This window comes from Apis mellifera, linkage group LG5 (assembly GCF_003254395.2).
Source record: "Apis mellifera strain DH4 linkage group LG5, Amel_HAv3.1, whole genome shotgun sequence".
NCBI lineage: Eukaryota > Metazoa > Arthropoda > Insecta > Hymenoptera > Apidae > Apis > Apis mellifera.
In genome coordinates this window covers 12,081,076-12,099,842 of record NC_037642.1, presented here as the reverse complement: position 1 = coordinate 12,099,842, position 18,767 = coordinate 12,081,076, and the positions used below count along the sequence as shown (strand labels likewise).

At 19.6% G+C, this 18,767-nt stretch overlaps 7 protein-coding genes across 8 annotated transcripts; 2 read left to right on the top strand and 5 right to left on the bottom strand.

The window, feature by feature from the left end:
• Positions 1-728: 728 nt before the first annotated feature.
• Positions 729-2,208, bottom strand: LOC100576559. The gene is made up of 4 exons (XM_003251352.4): positions 1,882-2,208; positions 1,573-1,764; positions 1,294-1,481; positions 729-963 (listed from the first exon to the last, which is right to left on the bottom strand). The coding sequence occupies exons 1-4, from the start codon at positions 1,954-1,956 to the stop codon at positions 786-788; spliced, it is 633 nt and encodes a 210-aa protein (XP_003251400.1). The 5' UTR covers positions 1,957-2,208; the 3' UTR covers positions 729-785.
• A 466-nt stretch (positions 2,209-2,674) lies between these two features.
• On the top strand, positions 2,675-3,320 carry LOC725774 (BLOC-1-related complex subunit 7). The gene is made up of 2 exons (XM_016912370.2): positions 2,675-2,972; positions 3,080-3,320. The coding sequence occupies exons 1-2, from the start codon at positions 2,835-2,837 to the stop codon at positions 3,257-3,259; spliced, it is 318 nt and encodes a 105-aa protein (XP_016767859.1). The 5' UTR covers positions 2,675-2,834; the 3' UTR covers positions 3,260-3,320.
• A 667-nt stretch (positions 3,321-3,987) lies between these two features.
• LOC725744 (ubiquitin thioesterase otubain-like) lies at positions 3,988-5,520 on the bottom strand. The gene is made up of 5 exons (XM_006569491.3): positions 5,360-5,520; positions 5,241-5,293; positions 4,643-4,942; positions 4,343-4,543; positions 3,988-4,213 (listed from the first exon to the last, which is right to left on the bottom strand). The coding sequence occupies exons 1-5, from the start codon at positions 5,400-5,402 to the stop codon at positions 4,016-4,018; spliced, it is 795 nt and encodes a 264-aa protein (XP_006569554.2). The 5' UTR covers positions 5,403-5,520; the 3' UTR covers positions 3,988-4,015.
• Positions 5,521-5,651: 131 nt separating this feature from the next.
• Positions 5,652-7,065, top strand: LOC725835 (DNA polymerase epsilon subunit 4). 2 transcript variants are annotated; one of them, XM_016912371.2, is made up of 3 exons: positions 5,652-5,774; positions 6,280-6,543; positions 6,906-7,065. In XM_016912371.2, exons 2-3 carry the CDS (start codon positions 6,289-6,291, stop codon positions 7,044-7,046), a joined length of 396 nt encoding a protein of 131 aa, XP_016767860.1. In that variant the 5' UTR covers positions 5,652-5,774; positions 6,280-6,288; the 3' UTR covers positions 7,047-7,065. The 2 variants fall into 2 exon arrangements, with proteins under 2 accessions (XP_016767860.1, XP_001121637.3); XM_001121637.5 differs by lacking the exon at positions 5,652-5,774 and having other exon boundaries at positions 6,248-6,543.
• A 2,869-nt stretch (positions 7,066-9,934) lies between these two features.
• LOC409594 (dnaJ homolog dnj-5) lies at positions 9,935-13,640 on the bottom strand. The gene is made up of 6 exons (XM_393097.7): positions 13,388-13,640; positions 11,455-12,989; positions 10,916-11,357; positions 10,537-10,752; positions 10,230-10,459; positions 9,935-10,141 (listed from the first exon to the last, which is right to left on the bottom strand). Exons 2-6 carry the CDS (start codon positions 12,975-12,977, stop codon positions 10,015-10,017), a joined length of 2,538 nt encoding a protein of 845 aa, XP_393097.4. The 5' UTR covers positions 12,978-12,989; positions 13,388-13,640; the 3' UTR covers positions 9,935-10,014.
• Positions 13,641-14,627: 987 nt separating this feature from the next.
• On the bottom strand, positions 14,628-16,027 carry LOC100577128. The gene is made up of 5 exons (XM_003251355.4): positions 15,950-16,027; positions 15,748-15,864; positions 15,424-15,528; positions 15,246-15,325; positions 14,628-14,781 (listed from the first exon to the last, which is right to left on the bottom strand). Exons 1-5 carry the CDS (start codon positions 16,005-16,007, stop codon positions 14,647-14,649), a joined length of 495 nt encoding a protein of 164 aa, XP_003251403.2. The 5' UTR covers positions 16,008-16,027; the 3' UTR covers positions 14,628-14,646.
• A 288-nt stretch (positions 16,028-16,315) lies between these two features.
• Positions 16,316-18,343, bottom strand: LOC411647 (calumenin). Its single transcript, XM_624354.6, has 4 exons — positions 17,926-18,343; positions 17,057-17,624; positions 16,821-16,936; positions 16,316-16,730 (listed from the first exon to the last, which is right to left on the bottom strand). Exons 1-4 carry the CDS (start codon positions 18,025-18,027, stop codon positions 16,542-16,544), a joined length of 975 nt encoding a protein of 324 aa, XP_624357.1. The 5' UTR covers positions 18,028-18,343; the 3' UTR covers positions 16,316-16,541.
• Between the last annotated feature and the right edge of the window lie 424 nt (positions 18,344-18,767).

Here is an 18,767-nt window from a genome sequence, read left to right as displayed (position 1 = left end):
TAAATAAATTTAACGAGAATTTTTTTATTTTCTATCATGATTTTAGAACACTCTATATATAAACTGAATGTATAATTATTTAAATAATTTTTTTTATATGCAAATAATTGAATAAAAGTAAAAAATAATATATTACTTTATATATCATTTACATTTTTTCGTTTTTTTTTTTAAATTGAATTAAGAAATTTATTATATTAATATTGGCAGTATTATAATTTTGTATAAAAAATTAAACATTTTTTTATATGTATTCATGTATATATTATACAATTACTTAAAACATTTTATTATTTATATTTTATATATATATATATAATATATATATATATATATTTATTGCATTATATGAAAAAATACATTTAACAATTGTATATTAAAAAAATAAATATGCAATATAAATATATTGTGCCATTAAAATATATAAATAATAGAAATTTAAAAAATTCTTTTTATTATTATTTAAAATTTTACTTTTTTTTATTTTATATTAATATTAAAAATATTAAATTTTAACATTCAAATTAATTATTTCAATAAATATTGAATCAAATATATACAAATAATTGTAATAAATAAATGCTGAATTTTGTTTAACTATTTATTTATACAAGAAATTCAATAATAGTATAAAATTAACAAAAAATTACTTTTTTATTTATTTATTACACAATACAATAATAATTTAAATCAACTTAATTACAAATAACTATATTTTTTGAAATGAAATAATAAAAATAACGAACATTATACAAAATTAAAATAAATATTATAAAGATTTGATTTTATTTCTCTTGATCTGATTCTTTTTGCCTTTTCTTTTTAAGCAATTCATAACGACGCCATATAGAAGCTCGGGTTCGTTTTAAAACTTTTGCTAAATCTGCATATTTCCGCTTCTGATCAAGGTTTGCATTATGTTCTAAATAATTCAAAATCATTTTATCTTCTTCTGGATTAAACCTTTATATATTAAACATTATATTAACAATAATAATAAGATATAAAAATAAGATATATAAATAAGCATTATATTATTAAATGTATAAATTTTGTAAAATCTGAACTATATTATTTTTAATCAAATAAAAAGCATTCAATATCAAAAAAAAAAATTATTTTATTATATATAAGTATTTTTACTTTTGATATAAAAAATATAAATTTTTTTTTATATAATATTTAATAGAAATATTTAATAGTAAATATTACATGATATAAAAATAGAATTTGTTATATAATAAAAATAAAAATATGTATCAATATTTAATATAAAAAAGTTTTTTACATTACCTTCTTTGAAAACGATTTGTATATAAATTTCTAAATCTGTGATATACACTATATAAAGTTCTATTTGGCAAACCATCAGCTAAAAATTGAACAAATTTTCTTCTTTGTTTTTTACTGCGAATATATGTTTTATTTCCTTCTCTCAAGAGTAAAAATGGTTCAACCTTTTTAGAATCCCATTTATGCAACTATATCATAATATTTTTAATTTGATCATAAAAAATTTTTCAATAAATTTTTTTGAAAACATCATGAAAATATAATATTCTTTGAACGAACCTTACAAAATTCTTTCCAATTATTAGTGATTATTTTATCTTCTACTGAATCATAACATCCTTTTTTGATAAATGTTATTTGTTTAAATCTTTCTATTTCTTCATTTTTTGGAGAACGAGATCCTGCTGTAGTTTCAATTTCATGTTGTGGTAACACAGGATTTTTTAATTGTACATTCAATCCTTTTAAATACTATAATAAAAAAATTTGTGTAATTACTTTAACCTAATATAACATATTGATTTAAGATTATTAACATATTAATTTATTAAAATTTTTATATATTGCATCATCTATTAAATACATTACTTGTGTATCTTCTTTGCAAAGTTTATTTGCTTCTTTAATTTGTTGTACAATTAAATTGACATCATCAATGCTCATTTTTAAAATTTATATTTTAATAATAAATGTTCATATATAAATATATATAATTAATATGTATAATATTAAAAATCATAATAATATAAAGTATTTACTATTTTTTTTTCAAAAGTGTTTTTTTCAAAAATGTGTTCACTTCGTTTCGTATTATATATTTATGAACTTTAAAGTCATTATATTATAATTATGAATTCATATAATATTCAAAATATACGTAATTTATAGGTTATCTTCTACAAAATTTTTACTATATATATATTATATACAATATAGCTTAAATTAGATTTAGGTTAAATATACTATATTTATCAAGTCGAGTTACTGAAAGTAAACAAAACAAAATAATCAATCTAGGGGAATTCAGTCGATTCAATTAATAAAATTGAAACTATGAAATAAAAAGATATCTTTCTGTGCATAAATTTATTCGTAAGATTCAAAATTCAATATAAACATAAATAATGCAATAATTTCGAACAATAAAATAATGAACTTCATTTAAATTAGTCAGTATCTGAAATATTGGATGATAAGGCTATTCTATATCTAGTCTATGGTAATATTATCAGCTGATTTTATCATTATTTTGATTATTGTATCTTAAACGTCATATAATTTATTTGTTTACATGCGATTTGCAATTTTTTATTAAAAAAAAATTTTAATAAATAAAATTCTAATATATTATTAATTTTTAAATATTATTTTTATTATTAAATCTATAATTAATAATTGCAAATAATAAAAAATTATAATATTTACACAATTTAATATATGTGATAATAAGTTATCAAAATAAAGATATGAACTTAAATTTATTATAATAAATAAATTAAAATTATTTATTAATTTTAAAAATTAATAAATACTTATACACTATGGCTTCAGCTTCAAGTACAAGTGCTCGAAGTTTATTTGTTGAATCAAAAATGAGATTAGCTGATAGAGTACAAGTTAATGTGAACAATATTGCATCTCTTGCCAGACAAATACAAAGAGGTTCAAAAAGTAGCGAAGTAAAATTTAATTATATAATTTTTCAATAATTCTATCTACTATTTTATTATCCAAATATGTAATTGTATAAATATTATTTTTCTTTATAATTAAAATATTTTTATAGATAATAATGCATAGTGCAAAAAATTTTGCACAACAAGAACATGGTGTAGAGATTGCAGAAGCTAATCTAAAAAAAATTGCTCTTATAACTACTCATTTAGAATATCAAATGGAATCAATTAACAAAAGTTTTATGACTTTGGAAGAAGTTACCGAACAAGTACGTGCTATGCAAAGATAAATTGTAATAAATATTTATCATATTTTCATTTATAATATATATTTAATGATATATTTTATATTTTTGTATTATATTATTATTATTAATATATTATATTATTAATATGTTTTAATTATATATAATGTATTATTACTACTAATGAAACAAATTAATCTGAAACTCATTCTATAATTGTATATATATTTTATGATTATTATTTCTCAAATATATAAATAAGATTATTATATAATTTGTATAATAGAGTTCAATTTTATGAATATTTATATAGTATTGTAAAATATTGTTTACTTAACATACATAACATTTATTTTTAATTTGTAACTTATTTAATCAAATTTGAACTATTACATTTCATAATTATTATAATAAAAATATATCATTCTTGTAATATGTATAATTTTATATATATTATATATTTCAAGTTAAAATATAAATATTCAAAATTTATTAATACAATTTTTATTTAGTTAATGCGTTTAATAAACTTATAATAAACTTATAAATAGTACAATATAAATTATAAAGATCAATTAGAATTTATTATTTAAAAAGAAACAATTTTTTTTACATAAAATTTCATAATTTTATTGAATATTCTATAATACTTAAATTAATTACTTACAATTATAACATATATTTAACCAAACTTCCAAAAATTTTATGAGATTTAATTACATACATAAGATATAATTTGCTAAATAATTGATCTTTGTCATGAGATTTTTTTAAAAAATTGTAAGTTTAATGTATCATTTATCAAGGATATAGAATATCATAATGACCAGGACGATATAATAAATGAACAGCAGGAATAGCACCTTCAGGGAAATCATGTGCTGTTACTTCAGTTCCTGCACCTCGATCCATATAACGAACACGTACTCCAGTTCCTAAAGCAGTACTCATAGCTATGATGTGAATGTGATCAGATTCTTTGTACATTGGTTCTACTTCCTATAAAAATAATTTAGTCAATACTAATCAAGATATAAAAGATGTTAAAATTTTCTCAGAAAATTTTACTAATCATAATATCTTATATAAATTTTTTTTTATCATAAATAACAATACAATAATACTCACTTGACGACAAAATTCTGAAACAGTACGTTCTCCTTCAATAAAATGCTGATAAAAATCAGCTTCTCGTCGTAATTGACCAGAAGTAATTAATCTAAGATATACAACAACATAATCAGAACAACCTTGTTCATTGAAAAGTTTATGTAATTCAATATAACTTGACTCTGCATCTTCTCCTACTTTATCAATTACATCCATAAACTATAATGCAAAAAATGAAACATTTATTTCTGTAAATTTAAAGAAATAAAAAAAACATCATAAATTTATTATTTATAATTTATAACAATACATATTTACCGTATCATGAAAATCTTCAACTGTAAATTGAGGAAAACCTAATGCTACCAAATTATCTTTACTTTTTAATGCAAGTTCTCGAAATTTTTCATATTCATCTTTATTTCCAATTAACTTTTCAAGATATGCATAACTAAAAGCTCTAAAAAAGCAATTTCCATCAGGTCTAGTTCTCCTAATATATGAATATTTTTGACCTAATGCTTTAGCTTTTGATAAATATACTTCATCTTCAGAATATTCACGTTCCAAACTTTTTATAGATTCTTTCTCTCCAACTAAAGCAATAGATTCAGAAATCTGGAAAATAATTTCATATTTTCATTCATAAATATAAAATAAAGAAATAAAGATCAAATATTAAATTACAATATTTATATTTGAATTATAATTATATTTTAATTACATATAATCTAGGATATAGTAAGTAATCAAATAAACAAATGATTTAAAATCAAAAAAACAAAAAATAAGAACGAAAATTAATGACAATTATTGAAACCTTGTAAACAAAGATATATAATTTTTCAATTTAAACATTACTTGATAATCAAGTGAAAAAGAATAAATTTATACAGTAATGATAATATATATTAACCTCCATTTCGATTCGCCTTTGTTGTTGAAGAATCAACTCATCTTGGTTGACATCTGTAATAAAACAAATATGATAAGTTATATGTTCATTCTTTTGAATTTTAATTTATATTTGTGAACCTGTATTTTCTGTTAATTGCTCTTTGCAAGATTTCTCTTCCATATTTCAAGAGGTTTTCATAAATTTTGAAACGACTGTCAAATTATCAGTCGTAAATAAAAGCCCAATGTCCATGTGGAAATTGAAAAGACATCTACCGTTGTATTAAAATGTTTTAGATTGGTAACTATATCTCCTGTTATAGTTATAGCATAGTACATAATTCTTTAACAGAATAGATTTTTAAATAATTTCTTCTATATGTTATGATTAAATTCATTAAAATAAAATCGTAGAGAAAAAAAATTCTTTTCTCTTTAAAACCATAATAAAGAATATTATTAAAAATTTTATATTCTGCCACTAGAATATCATGTTATCTCACTAGATTAATATAACCCGCCAAATATTAAATAATATACAATATAAAATTATGTGAGTATTTAATTTTTTATTTTTGATATAATTAAAAATTAAAACTTCTGGAATCATTATATATTATATATTATATATTATATATTATATATTATATATTATATATTATGAATATATAATGATAACCTAAAAAAAAATAAAATTAACTATTCAAATTCTTATGAAATTTATAATTTTTAAATATTATTTAATGTTAATTACTTTAATTTGAATTAATAATATTTAATTTTAAAAGAATATTATATTAATATATTAATATAAAATAATATATACATAATATATACATAATAATTTATAAGAATTTAAAAATTTAAGTATTACATTTCTATACAATATTATTTTAAATAGTTTGGAATTTAAAAATATAAATAAAATATAAATAATACAATCTTAAATATTAATAAATTAATAATTGTTTCTCTAACAAAATAATTTTTAATATGCGTTATTCAATAATCGAATTATTTAGAAATTTTATTATTAAAACTAGTTTTGTAACTGTTAGAATTTTGAAATGAAATCAATATGTATAATCATGGCACATTTTGAAGAGGAGGAAAGTGTAAGTGACAAGGAATTAAATGAAAGTACTAGTAGTATAGGAAAAGAAAATTCTCAAGAAGAAATTGAAAATAATGCTCGTATTGATGAAGAACAAAAAGAAAAATTAGTAAAATTACCATTAGGTAGAATAAAAACAATTATAAAAATGGATCCTGAAGTACATATGGTTAATCAAGAGGCTGTTTTCTTAATTACAAAATCTACGGTAATTATATTTTATTTATTTACGGAATATTAATATAATTATTTCTATCTTAAAATGTTAAAAAATTTATAATTAATCATCTTTTAACAATTAAATTATAAATATAATAAAATTATTTTTCAATTTATATTTAATTTATATTTCTTATTTTTATAAACAATTAAACAAATTATATTATATTATATTATATTATTTAATATAATATATAATATTGTATTAAATGAAAATTATAATATGTTTATAGTCTATATTTTGATATTTATATTATATATTTACTTTATTATTTTAGTATTTATTAAATGAATTAATTTTTATAATAAATATTTTATATCATAATTATTAAATTTTATCTTATATTACAGGAACTTTTTATTGATTCTCTTGCTAAAGAATCATATAAATATACAGCACAAATGAAAAAAAAGACAATACAAAAGAGAGATGTAGAAAGTGCAATTAATAATATTGATGCACTTGTATTTTTAGAAGGAATGTTAGATTAAAATTTAATGAGATGTTTAACTTTTTTATGTTTTAATATAATAATAATAATAATAATAATATTATAATAATAATATCTTTTTATTTTTTTTCAACAATATTATAATATTCTATTGAAAAAAAGTTATATATATATATATATACATGTAAAATATGTAAATATAGCTTAAATTTTCCATATTTAATACAAAAGAACATAAAACAATTTAATTTATTATTAAAAAATAAAAGATAAATATATAATATTATATTTTATAATTTATAGAAATTAAAGCTATAATAATGAGTATAATAAAATTCATTTGTCTTTTATATACATAAATTAAAATTTTATTAAATTTACTATTAAGTTTAATATTTAATTAATTAAACATATTTATATTTCACATAATAGAAATATTTTTTATTATATTTATACTAAAATGTTAACATCCATTTAAGATGTATTTTAACATTCATTTTATTGTAAAACTCATTTAATACAATTATATAATTTCATCTGCATGTACAAAGAATTGCATAATTTTATTATTATACAAATATTTAAATAAGATTTATAATATTATACATATGAATATATTTTTAAAATATTTTCACATTATTTTATTAAATATTTCTAGGTTATTTGTAATGTATCTTCTATGATGTAAGATAAAATTTGTACATTGGAATTATTTTTAATTTTTATTTTAATTATTTTAATTTGTATAATACAAAGATTAAATTAAATTATCTTATTTAAAATATTAAAAAATATTATTAAAGTGGAAAAGAGTATTTAAATTTTTGTCTAATATATACTCATGAACAACATAGAAAGAAAAAATCAGTCTTATTTCATACATACCAATTAATTAAATGTGTTATTATGAATATTTCTATTTGTAATTTTATTTAAAAATTTTTTATTAAAAATCATAAATTAAAAAATGTAAAAAATATGATTGCTAAAATTTTATTACAAATAACAAATTTTTATTAAATATTTCAAAACAAAATATTACAAATTACAAAATATTTCATTTAATATCTACTAGTACGCATATAGTTTTAATATAAAATTTAAATAAATTAAATTAAAATAAAAAAAATTAAAATAAGCAATAAGTTATATTATTCTATTTTAAAAATATTCTATTTTGGATTCTATCTTGGAATAAACATTTATATAAAAAACATTTATCATGAAATCAAATGATAATTTATCAATCAAATAAGATAATTCTTGTTTTAATTGTATCAGATAAAATCAATTATCATTTATATAGTATTTTTTATCAATTTACTAATTTATCATATATATAATATTTTAAATATGTACTACATATGTACTACTAGTAAAATTTTATTATTGTTACATTTAATAATAAGATATTTTTTATATTGAATTTATAAATTCAATGATATATATTTGGCTAATTTATAATTAAATTATATTATTTAAAATATTTTGAAATCAGGTGACCAGAATATACATTAATATATTAACTTACATTAATTTATATAATTTATAATTAGTATTAATTTTTTTCAGAGTATTTTTTACTAATTTTGTTAGCAATTTTAAAAAATGCTAAAAATATTTTTTTTCAAAATAATAATAATAATAATAATAATAATAATAATCAATATTTATAAAAAATGTATCAAGTAAATTAAACAATGATTTTAGAAATAAAGTCTTATATTTTTAAAATTTAAAATTGTTAAAAAAATATTCTTAATAGAAACATTTTTAATTTTAAATTATATTAATAAATCTGTCACCTAATTGTATTTTTATTCCTGAATCTTTTTTTTATATTATTTAAAAAGATTTTCTTTAAATATTAATTTTATTAATAGTAAAAATAAAACAAAAAATTTTAAAACTTTGCAATTTTTACCATAAATATTTCATTTCAAACAAATTCATTTTTCTTACAAATGAAATAATGTAAATTTTTGACTTCTATAAAACATTTTATTACATTAATCATGTGTATTTAATTATAAAAAACAAAAAACTTAAAGCATATAAAATTTGTTGAATTTATAATAAAAAAAATTGTTCAATTTTTATTTATATTACATGTCGTATTTTTATGTCGTTTTATAAATATTAGCTTAATAATAGTTTATGAAAATGAAATAAATGAAATAACATATTATTCAAAGCGATTTAAAAGAGATTTTAAATTCTTTTCATTGCTTTTTTTTTCTTTCTTTAAATTCTCAAAAATTATTGAAATAACTTACTGTAACTATATTTTGCATATTATATTAAAATGGTATATAATATTAATATAATATTTGAGTATTATATTTCAGTTGAATTGAAAGATTACTTATATTTTTATAAGAATTGAAATTATTATTTTTTATATATTTTTGTTTTTCTTAATATAATCTACAATTAGAATTGATAAATTCTATATTTATAAATATAATGATTGTGAAAATGATTTGTATATGGGGTTATTATTTTATATGGATTAAAAATTAATCCTTATTTTTGAAATTTTAATTCACAATACATCTTAACATTTTAGTACGATTGCAATTTTTTGTATTTTAACATACATTAAATATGTATATTTTATTATTTAATCTAAGATAGTATAAGTTGATTTTATATATAAATTAATAATTAAAATATTTGTTTAAACAATTTTTCTAACATTAAACAAATGTTACCTAGTTATTAAATAAATTGTAATTTGCAATTGTATTTTTGTATAAGTATATACATTTGTTAGAAATAAATTTTCATTGCAATAAATAAAAAAATATTTTTGGTAACAAAAATTATGTAAATGTCCTTTTTTTAAATTCATTCTAATATGATTTCAATATTGTGCTAGAGTTAATGAATATTATTTATATTTATATGAAGGAAAGAATATAAGAATTCATTATGGTACTATATATATTACTGTATAATTATACATGACGAATGCTAAAAGATTAGGAAGTAACTTGCCATATTTTTTACTTCTTGCGTTTAGTTTTACGTCGCTTACAGTCCCCTCTAAAAGAACTTTGATCTGGTGGACTTGAATTTCCGGTCTTGCTGTGATTGTATAAATTATTTAAAAAGTCTTCAAAGTCTGCTTCACTATTTAATGTGAATAATTATTTATTATATAGTGTTATATATTATTAAAAATCATAAAATATTTTTGAATTTAATAAAATTTCAGTACCTGGTATTCGGATCTATTTGTTGACGTCTTTTACCATTATTGGGCGTTTGTGATGGTGGCCGTTGACCTAAGACAATTCTATACTGAACACTATGTGTATTTGCTCTTAGGTGCTTTAAATTACCAGCTTGACAAGCTGCCCAATCAGTAACATCATATACTGCTCCTTCCATACAGGCATAATAATGCCAAAGAAAACCCATTAAACGAGACTCTGCCCAAATATCTCCCTAGTTAATTTATATAAAATAATTTAATTATTCAATATATATATATATATATTTATATATATATTTTTGATAATTACTTCTTTTGCACTATGACGTATTTTACATTGAGCACAAAATCGCGCTGCGTAACAAGGACGTTGTGTTGGAATTCTTTTATGCCTTAAACCACAATTTGTACATCTAATTGTATTTGCTGCCTGTTCCATTTTTCTATGAAGTTGAGAAAGTAAATCACTTAATACACCCCAAGCTGCTTCAACTTGTCTAGTTTGATCAAATGCTTGTCTACGTTCCTAAAAAATATTAAAAGTATAATATAAATATTATATAAATATTAAAAGTACAACAAAATTATAATAAAAATAATAAAAATAAATTATATAAATTTGAAAATTTTATGAAAATATAAATTTTTTAGGAATATATATAATAAATATATATAAAAATATGCAATACCGGTTCACCAATTATGTCAAATGCATGTACAAGTATTTTGAATGCTTCTTCTGCACCAGGTTGGTTATTTTTATCTGGATGAACCAAAAAAGCCTGTCTCTTATAATACTTTTTAATATCATCATCTGAACATGTTGGTGTAACACCAAGTATACTATAAGGATCTTTTCCTTTACATGCTAATAATCTTTTCATAGCTTCTTCACCTGTACTAGGTAATGCAATATTGGCTTCAAGACCGCCATGTATCCAATTACTATTTTCTTCTTTTTCTTCATTTTTAGTTTTTATTTTACGCCAAAATGCAAATTTACTATTACCAAACCAGTTATCCAATTGCTTACCAACAATATTTAAAATACGAATTTTTGAAAATGTTATAGCCATATAAACCCATGAATATTTTAAATATAATATAGTGTGATACCATCCACATTTTGCACTATAATGTAAATATATATGATCTGATTATTCAAATTATGTAAAATATATTTAAATAGTAAATACAAAATTAAAATATAATATTTTTCATTACTTACAGTAAAATCATAAGATTAGCACTCATACTAACTACATCGGATACTAAATGTAGCAACCAATGAAATATTTTTAAACCAATTTTAATCCAATGACTGGCATATTTATTTAGATTTTTATACAAATCTTTGACTGGTGATTCTTTATTTTCTCTTCTTCGATTTCTTTGAGCTTTTTTGATTTGTTGTGTTTTTTCAGTCTGAAAACGTTTTGAATTTTTTTCTTTGGTTGCTTTTTTTTCTTCTTTATTCATTTTATTTACAATTTGTTGATTTTTCTCTATTTTTTCAGGAGAAATAGTTTGACTGGAAGCATTTATGATATTTAAATTATTATTTATTTGAATAGGACGTTTAAGAATATTTCCAATAGATTTGGGATTATTATTTTGAATTTTTGAATTATTAAGTGTTTCTCCTTTTTCTATTTTTTTAGACATTTTAGAAACTTTTTTTTTTTCAAATTGATTTGACCTATCAAAAGTATTTATTTCATGAGTTTCAGTTGTTGAACCAAGATTATCTAATGATACCCAACGTCTTGGAAGATTTGAATTATTTTTTTCTAGGATTTTTCGTGGTATTTGCATTTTTGGAGAATTATGATCATCACTTCCAGACGAATTTTGTCTCTTTAATGTTGTAGATTTAGATTTATTCTTTGAATTTTTATTAGAAATTTTTTTATTTACAGACTCTGTTTTAGGTTTTATAGATTGAATTGTTAAAGGTGATGGAGGTGTTGGAGCAGATTTTGTTAGAACATCAGAATAAGAAGGCCGCATAGGTTTTACTTCTGCTACAACACGAGGTTTTTTGTGTTGAGAATCAGTTGAATTTCTAGGTAATTCTTCAGAATCTCTAATATCTACGTTTGATTGTACTACTGAAGTTACATTTGAAGATCCACCAAAAGGACTATATGTTCCAGATTGGTTTGGTACCCAATTACCAACTAAATTTTCAATTAATTGTTTTCCATTAAAATTTTGAGTTGGTAATTCAGGTGGTATATTTATATGTTGATCATTAAAAAGACCATATTCTCGATCAATCATATTTTGATTTCTATAAGATGTCATATTTGATAGCTGACATTGTTCTGCCATAATTTGTGAAGCATTTCCATAAATCACATTAATATAATTGCCTCCTCCAACATCTATAGTACCAATTAAGTCATTATTTTCATTTATACCTAAATGATTTACCCCTGTTTGGGATGGAAAATAGATTGAATCTGTTGGAGAATCATAATTAGATATATCTTGCATATAAAGAGGAGCACCCATTGGAGACATGGATTGCATTGTGGGTAAATTAGAATGAGGAGATTGACTAGTAATATAATGTCTTGTTTGATTTGAAGAATAATTTCCCCAATTATGAGATGTAGTTTGCTGTGGATTTACACCAAATTGAACGTAATGACCATTAGAACTTTCTAAGTCTGAAGTCATAGCTTCGATGATTTTATCTAAAGACATACGTTTAAAGCCAGAAGGTGACTGTTGTTGTTCTGCCATATTGTGATGTTTCTTTAAAAAAAAAAAAGAAAACATTATTTGAAATATATGCATAGATAATAAAAAAAAGATAAAATATTGTAGCAAAAATTATTCTATTAAACACAAAGTTTCTTTATTTTATCAAAAGAAAATTATTCTGTGATAAATTAAATTTTTATTTTTATTAACATTTATTAATATTTTTCTTTATAAAAAAAAAAGATAAAAATGAATAATTTAAAATCGTTTGTAGATTGCATACAAAGAAAGAAATATATACAATAAGACAAAAATATCAAAAAGAAAACAAAACAAATTTAATTTAAATTATTAATAATCAAATGAAATGATTTTAAATAGTTCAATAACCTAAAGAAAAAGTTTTTGTTTCGTAAAATCGTATTAAAATATAACGATATAATGCTTACATTTGTTGGCAAGTATATCCATTTATATTATACTCAAAATAAATGGTTTCTTAACATATTGCAAACAAAATATTATATGCAAGTGACATATACAATTTTAAAGTATATACCATGCGGTTAATACAAAATCAGTCACTGTATTTCGTGGTCCGCACTACCAGCAGATTCATAAACGGATCATATAAATAGTTTTCTTTCTGTATACATACAACCATGTATATAATATTGTTACGAAAAGTTCCTAGATAAACGGATATGTTCAATTACTGAATCGTTATGGCTTCGATATATAGAATATGAAAATAATTTTCATTAAGAAATTTTTACTTTCTTTATATTTATTTCGCTGAAAATAATTAAATTCATGATTAAATAATAATTTTATAATTTTAATATTTTATTTTTACTATATTGTTTTATTACATAAGTTTTATTAAGAAATAATCATAATATTTATTATTAAAATATAAGTTATCAATATTATTTTTTAATCTGCAATCGATTATAAAGTTATAAATAACTATATAATCTTATTATTTGATATTTATTGACTTTATACATAGATAAAGTATAATACAGACCCAACATTCAATGCATTTTTTTCAACATTTACGCTATGAGATATAAAATAGAAATTGTTCTTTACTATTTTCATATTATTTTCAATGTTACCCATTTGGTTTAAAATAAGTTTGGAATTAAAATTAAATTTCAATATAATGTTACAAATATGTTATAAAATTTAAATCTATTGCTATCAATATCTCGAATCAAAACATTTAAATTATATATTTAGTTGTCATTTTAGAAATACATAATAAAATTGAGAATGTAAAATATATATATATTACATTGAAAATTAAGGCATATTATAGTTTTGAATTTAATATCCTATACAATAAAAGCTACAATATAGTGAAGTTGTAAATTAATTAATTTTTTATTTTTTTCTTCATGTCTATAAAGTTTATATTATCTTAGAAGTTGATTCTAAATTTCAAATATTGATTATTAATCGAAAATCGACAAGAAAAAATAATTATCTTTGTGCAGAAAAATTCAAATTATTGATAAATTAAATTTTTTATTGATAAAATTTTATTTCATGTATTTTCGGTTTTATTATAAATACTTACAAAAAATATAAAAAGATATTAAAAATTCAAATATAATGATATTTATTATAATATATATATATAAATTATTATAATAAAAATTTATAATAATATATAAATATATATTATAATAATTTACAAAAATTAAATTAACCTTATAAATATAAGCAATAACATTGTGTTTACTAAAATAATAGAATATTTTATTGTTACTGATGTGTTACAAGGTTTTCCTTTTCTAGCTTCACAAGCACATAGTTCAAGTATGTAACCATTAATCTACAAAAATATTAGTATAAATATTAGTATAAAAATTTTATATAAAATAAAATAAATTTAGACAAAAGTTGTTATATCATTGCGGTAATCTAAAGTAACAATTACACAACTTTAAAAGTATTATTCTTAAAAAAAACTAATATTTTATTATTTCATTTACTATGAAATAATAAAAAAGATAGTAATAAAATATAATTATTTTTAAATCGTATTAATTGTAAAAAAATATGTTTAAATATTATTAATATAATAAATTATTATTATAATATTATTAAATTACTAAAAAAGAAATAAAACTAATTATATATGTAATTATTATATTAAATTAAATTAAATATTTCTTAATGATACTGTAATGTAAAACTTGTAATTTTAGTTGTGTCATTTGTTTTTTTAGATAATTATATTATTTATAATTATATATATTTTATATATAATAAAATAATAGATTTAAAATTATTTACTTTTTGTTCATAACATCCTGATGTGATAGCTATTACATTATCTTCTATTACTTTTCCACAAAACGATGTTGTATTAACAACTGCAATTATTTTTATTTTTATAAAGTATTATAAAATATTTTTTAATACAAATTTTTATAGAAATATAATATATATATATACATTATAATATACTTACTGTTGTTATCAAAGTAAAAAGTATATTTTATACAAATATTGCCAGATATTACAGAACATAATTTTTGTTTTGTTTCCCACAATTGATTTACATCTGGTGGTTCTTCTAAAATATAATTAATAATTATTATATATGATATTATATGTATTATATGTATTATTATATATTATATTATATATAATATATAAGTTGTTAATTAAAAATACATATAAATTAACATATAAATTTGAAATAAGTATTATTAATATAAATAAAAATATATTATTATTATTTTATATAAAATTTAGGTTTAAAAAAACCTATTACATAAAAAAAAAATTTTACCTGTATAAATTGGAGGAGAGATGCAAGGGCCATTTGTGATTGATGAACAATTATATTTATCAGAATTTTCATACATTGGAGCTATCCATGTATATTCAAAGCAATTTTGTCCATTAACTATAAAATATATGATAAATATCATTTTACTATTCTTTTCTAATTTTACAGAATTGCAAAAATTAATTATTTCAAAAATCATTACCTGATAATAAATATCCTTTATAAATAATTAAAAATACACAAAAATAAATTTTCATCATTTTGATATATTCAGTATTTTACTTTATTTTACTTTATTTTACTTTAATTATTTCATTTTATTGATCACTTTCAACATTTTATAGAGCTTATCTGATAAAATTAGGCATTATCATAGTGATGTATCAGCTATCAGATATTCATTGTATAGTATCATATTGAATTAGATAAAGAATAAAGAGAAAATTACAATTAACACCATGTATGTAGAAACATACCAGAATATTAATTAATAATTATATTATTATAATAAATAATTATAATATAATATAATAAATAATTATTTTAATAATTATAATAAGGGAAACAATATTTAAAATATTTTAAATTTATTACAATGATTAATATATATTTACATTTTGATGTAATGATTTTTTGTTTACAATGAGGTAAATAAAAATCAGCCATTTTCGATTCTTAATCTATTAGTAAAGATAAATATCTCTAATAAATGCTTTATAAATGTTCTTCATATTTCAATTATGTTATTTTGTTTATTTCTAAGAGTATTATTTGAAAGTTATGTATGATATCATTCAGAATTCATCATGTCTGGTTAATGCTTCACCAAAATCAGTTGCTTGAGAACCAACAAAAATATCGTATTTTTTCAATATTTCATCTTTAGTTAGTTTTTGATCTGCATCTGTATCTGCTTCAAATATGAGATGACGAGATTCTGCCTCTGCATGATCAAAATCAGCTGGAATAATCCAAGTTTTAACCTAAATCAAAATATTTAATTAAATAAAAATTGATTGTACTTTAATAGATAGATAATATATATTTTATATGCAAAAAAATATATATATCACCTCTTCCAAATCTAAGAAACCATCACCATCTTTATCACGATACATGGAAAATTGCTCTTTTTCATTTTTTACCCATTCTGGTTCTTCTTCGCCTTCTGCACCATCATATACATCACCTAAGTAAAAAAAATAAATATAAATAAAAAAAATATTAAATTGTTTAATAAAAAGATTGACTTTAAATAATTTCCAATAAATATTTATATAAATTTAAATAGAAAGAAAAATAAAAGTACCAATATATTCTGAAAGAGATATTTTTCCATCACCATCTTTATCAATATCTTCCATGGTTTCTAATACTACAATATCTTTTGTATGATCAGCTTCCTCTACATGAAGGAAAGCAGCAAACTCTTCTTTTGTAAGAGCATCATCACCATCTAAATCTGCAGCTGTCCAACGTCTGCGATCTTTTTTAAGCATAGCAGCATACGAAAAAGTATTATCTTTAGATTTTTCGTGATTTTCTGCTTCCTGTTCATCCATATCTCCATAAACCATTGCTAAGTATTCTGTCCATGGAAGCTTCTCTTTTTCTTCAGGATTATGAGATTTCCATTGATGTTCAATATTGTTCCGTATGTAACGCCGTTGAGAATATAATATCCAATCTTTAAGTTCTTCTCCAGTAACATAACCATCATTATCTTTATCTATTTTATCAACTATTATTCCTAATCTTCTTGTACTTTCTTCAGGAGTAAGCTGATCAAAAGTTTTTGCTTCTTCACCTAAAAAAACTTCATGATCATAGGCAGGATTATGTTGAGAATTGACATAATGTTCTTCACTGTTTGGTTCCTAAAATAAATTTTATTTAGAAAAAAGTGAAAAAAAGTGAAAAAATGAAAAATAAATACATAATTATTTGAATTATCACAATATATATATATTTATCTTAATAAATTTTAGCATAATGAAGAAAATATTATGAAAAAAGTATATATTATATGTATGAAATTATTTTAACATCAGGTTATGTATAAAAAATTTGTATATATTATTATCAAAGAAATTGTTTTCATTTTTGAATAATTGAAAATAAAAGTTTTTTATTATAAAGATATCTAAATATTTTGAAGCGTAAAAACTATAAACAAACCTTATTAATAACTCGCGGCTTGTGATCATTTTCCGGCTTCGGAATTGCCGTTGCCAAGAAAGAAAAACCAATCAGAATTTGGAGAAGCATGAATTCTTGCATAACGCACGTGAGCACGAGAATATGAAAAGAGTATCCAAAATTTGCAAATGAACAAAATTATTGGAATCTTAATTATTAAAAGTACTAATGATAGCTTCTTTTTTAGTTTTAGTTCAGCTTACTCGAACTTCCACATCAGCAAAGCTTAATGTCTTGCTTGACGCTACATCCCCACTTCTCAACTGTATATTCATTTTAGAAACCATTTCTGATGCTGATGCTGAAATGTCTTTGTTCCATATCGCAAGCATCATAAGAGTATATTACACTCATATAGGATGCTGCTGCCTAGCTTGTGTTGTATCGAATGCTATCAAATTAAGCCGCGTATGATTACGCATGACTAGTCTATATAATTATTGATAAGCATAAAAAGTAAAATTTCAGCCAGAATTATAATTATTATATATTAGAATAATTTAAGATAATTTAATTGTCTTAAATATTATATTATTAAGTCTTTAAACAATTAACAAAATAATGTGAAATTTTTACATGATATTATTGATGATCATCTAAATGAATTAAAAAAAGATATCTTATAAAAACAATATACATATTTATATTTAGATATATTTATATTTCGCATAAACAATTATATTATATAAGTATTTATTATTTTGATAATCGTTTAGATTTAATCATTTAATTTTTAACATGTGTTTAATTATGTACATCAATTAATCTATCTAAACCATTCTGATTATTAAAAGAAAACGATGTATCTAATGGATATGAAT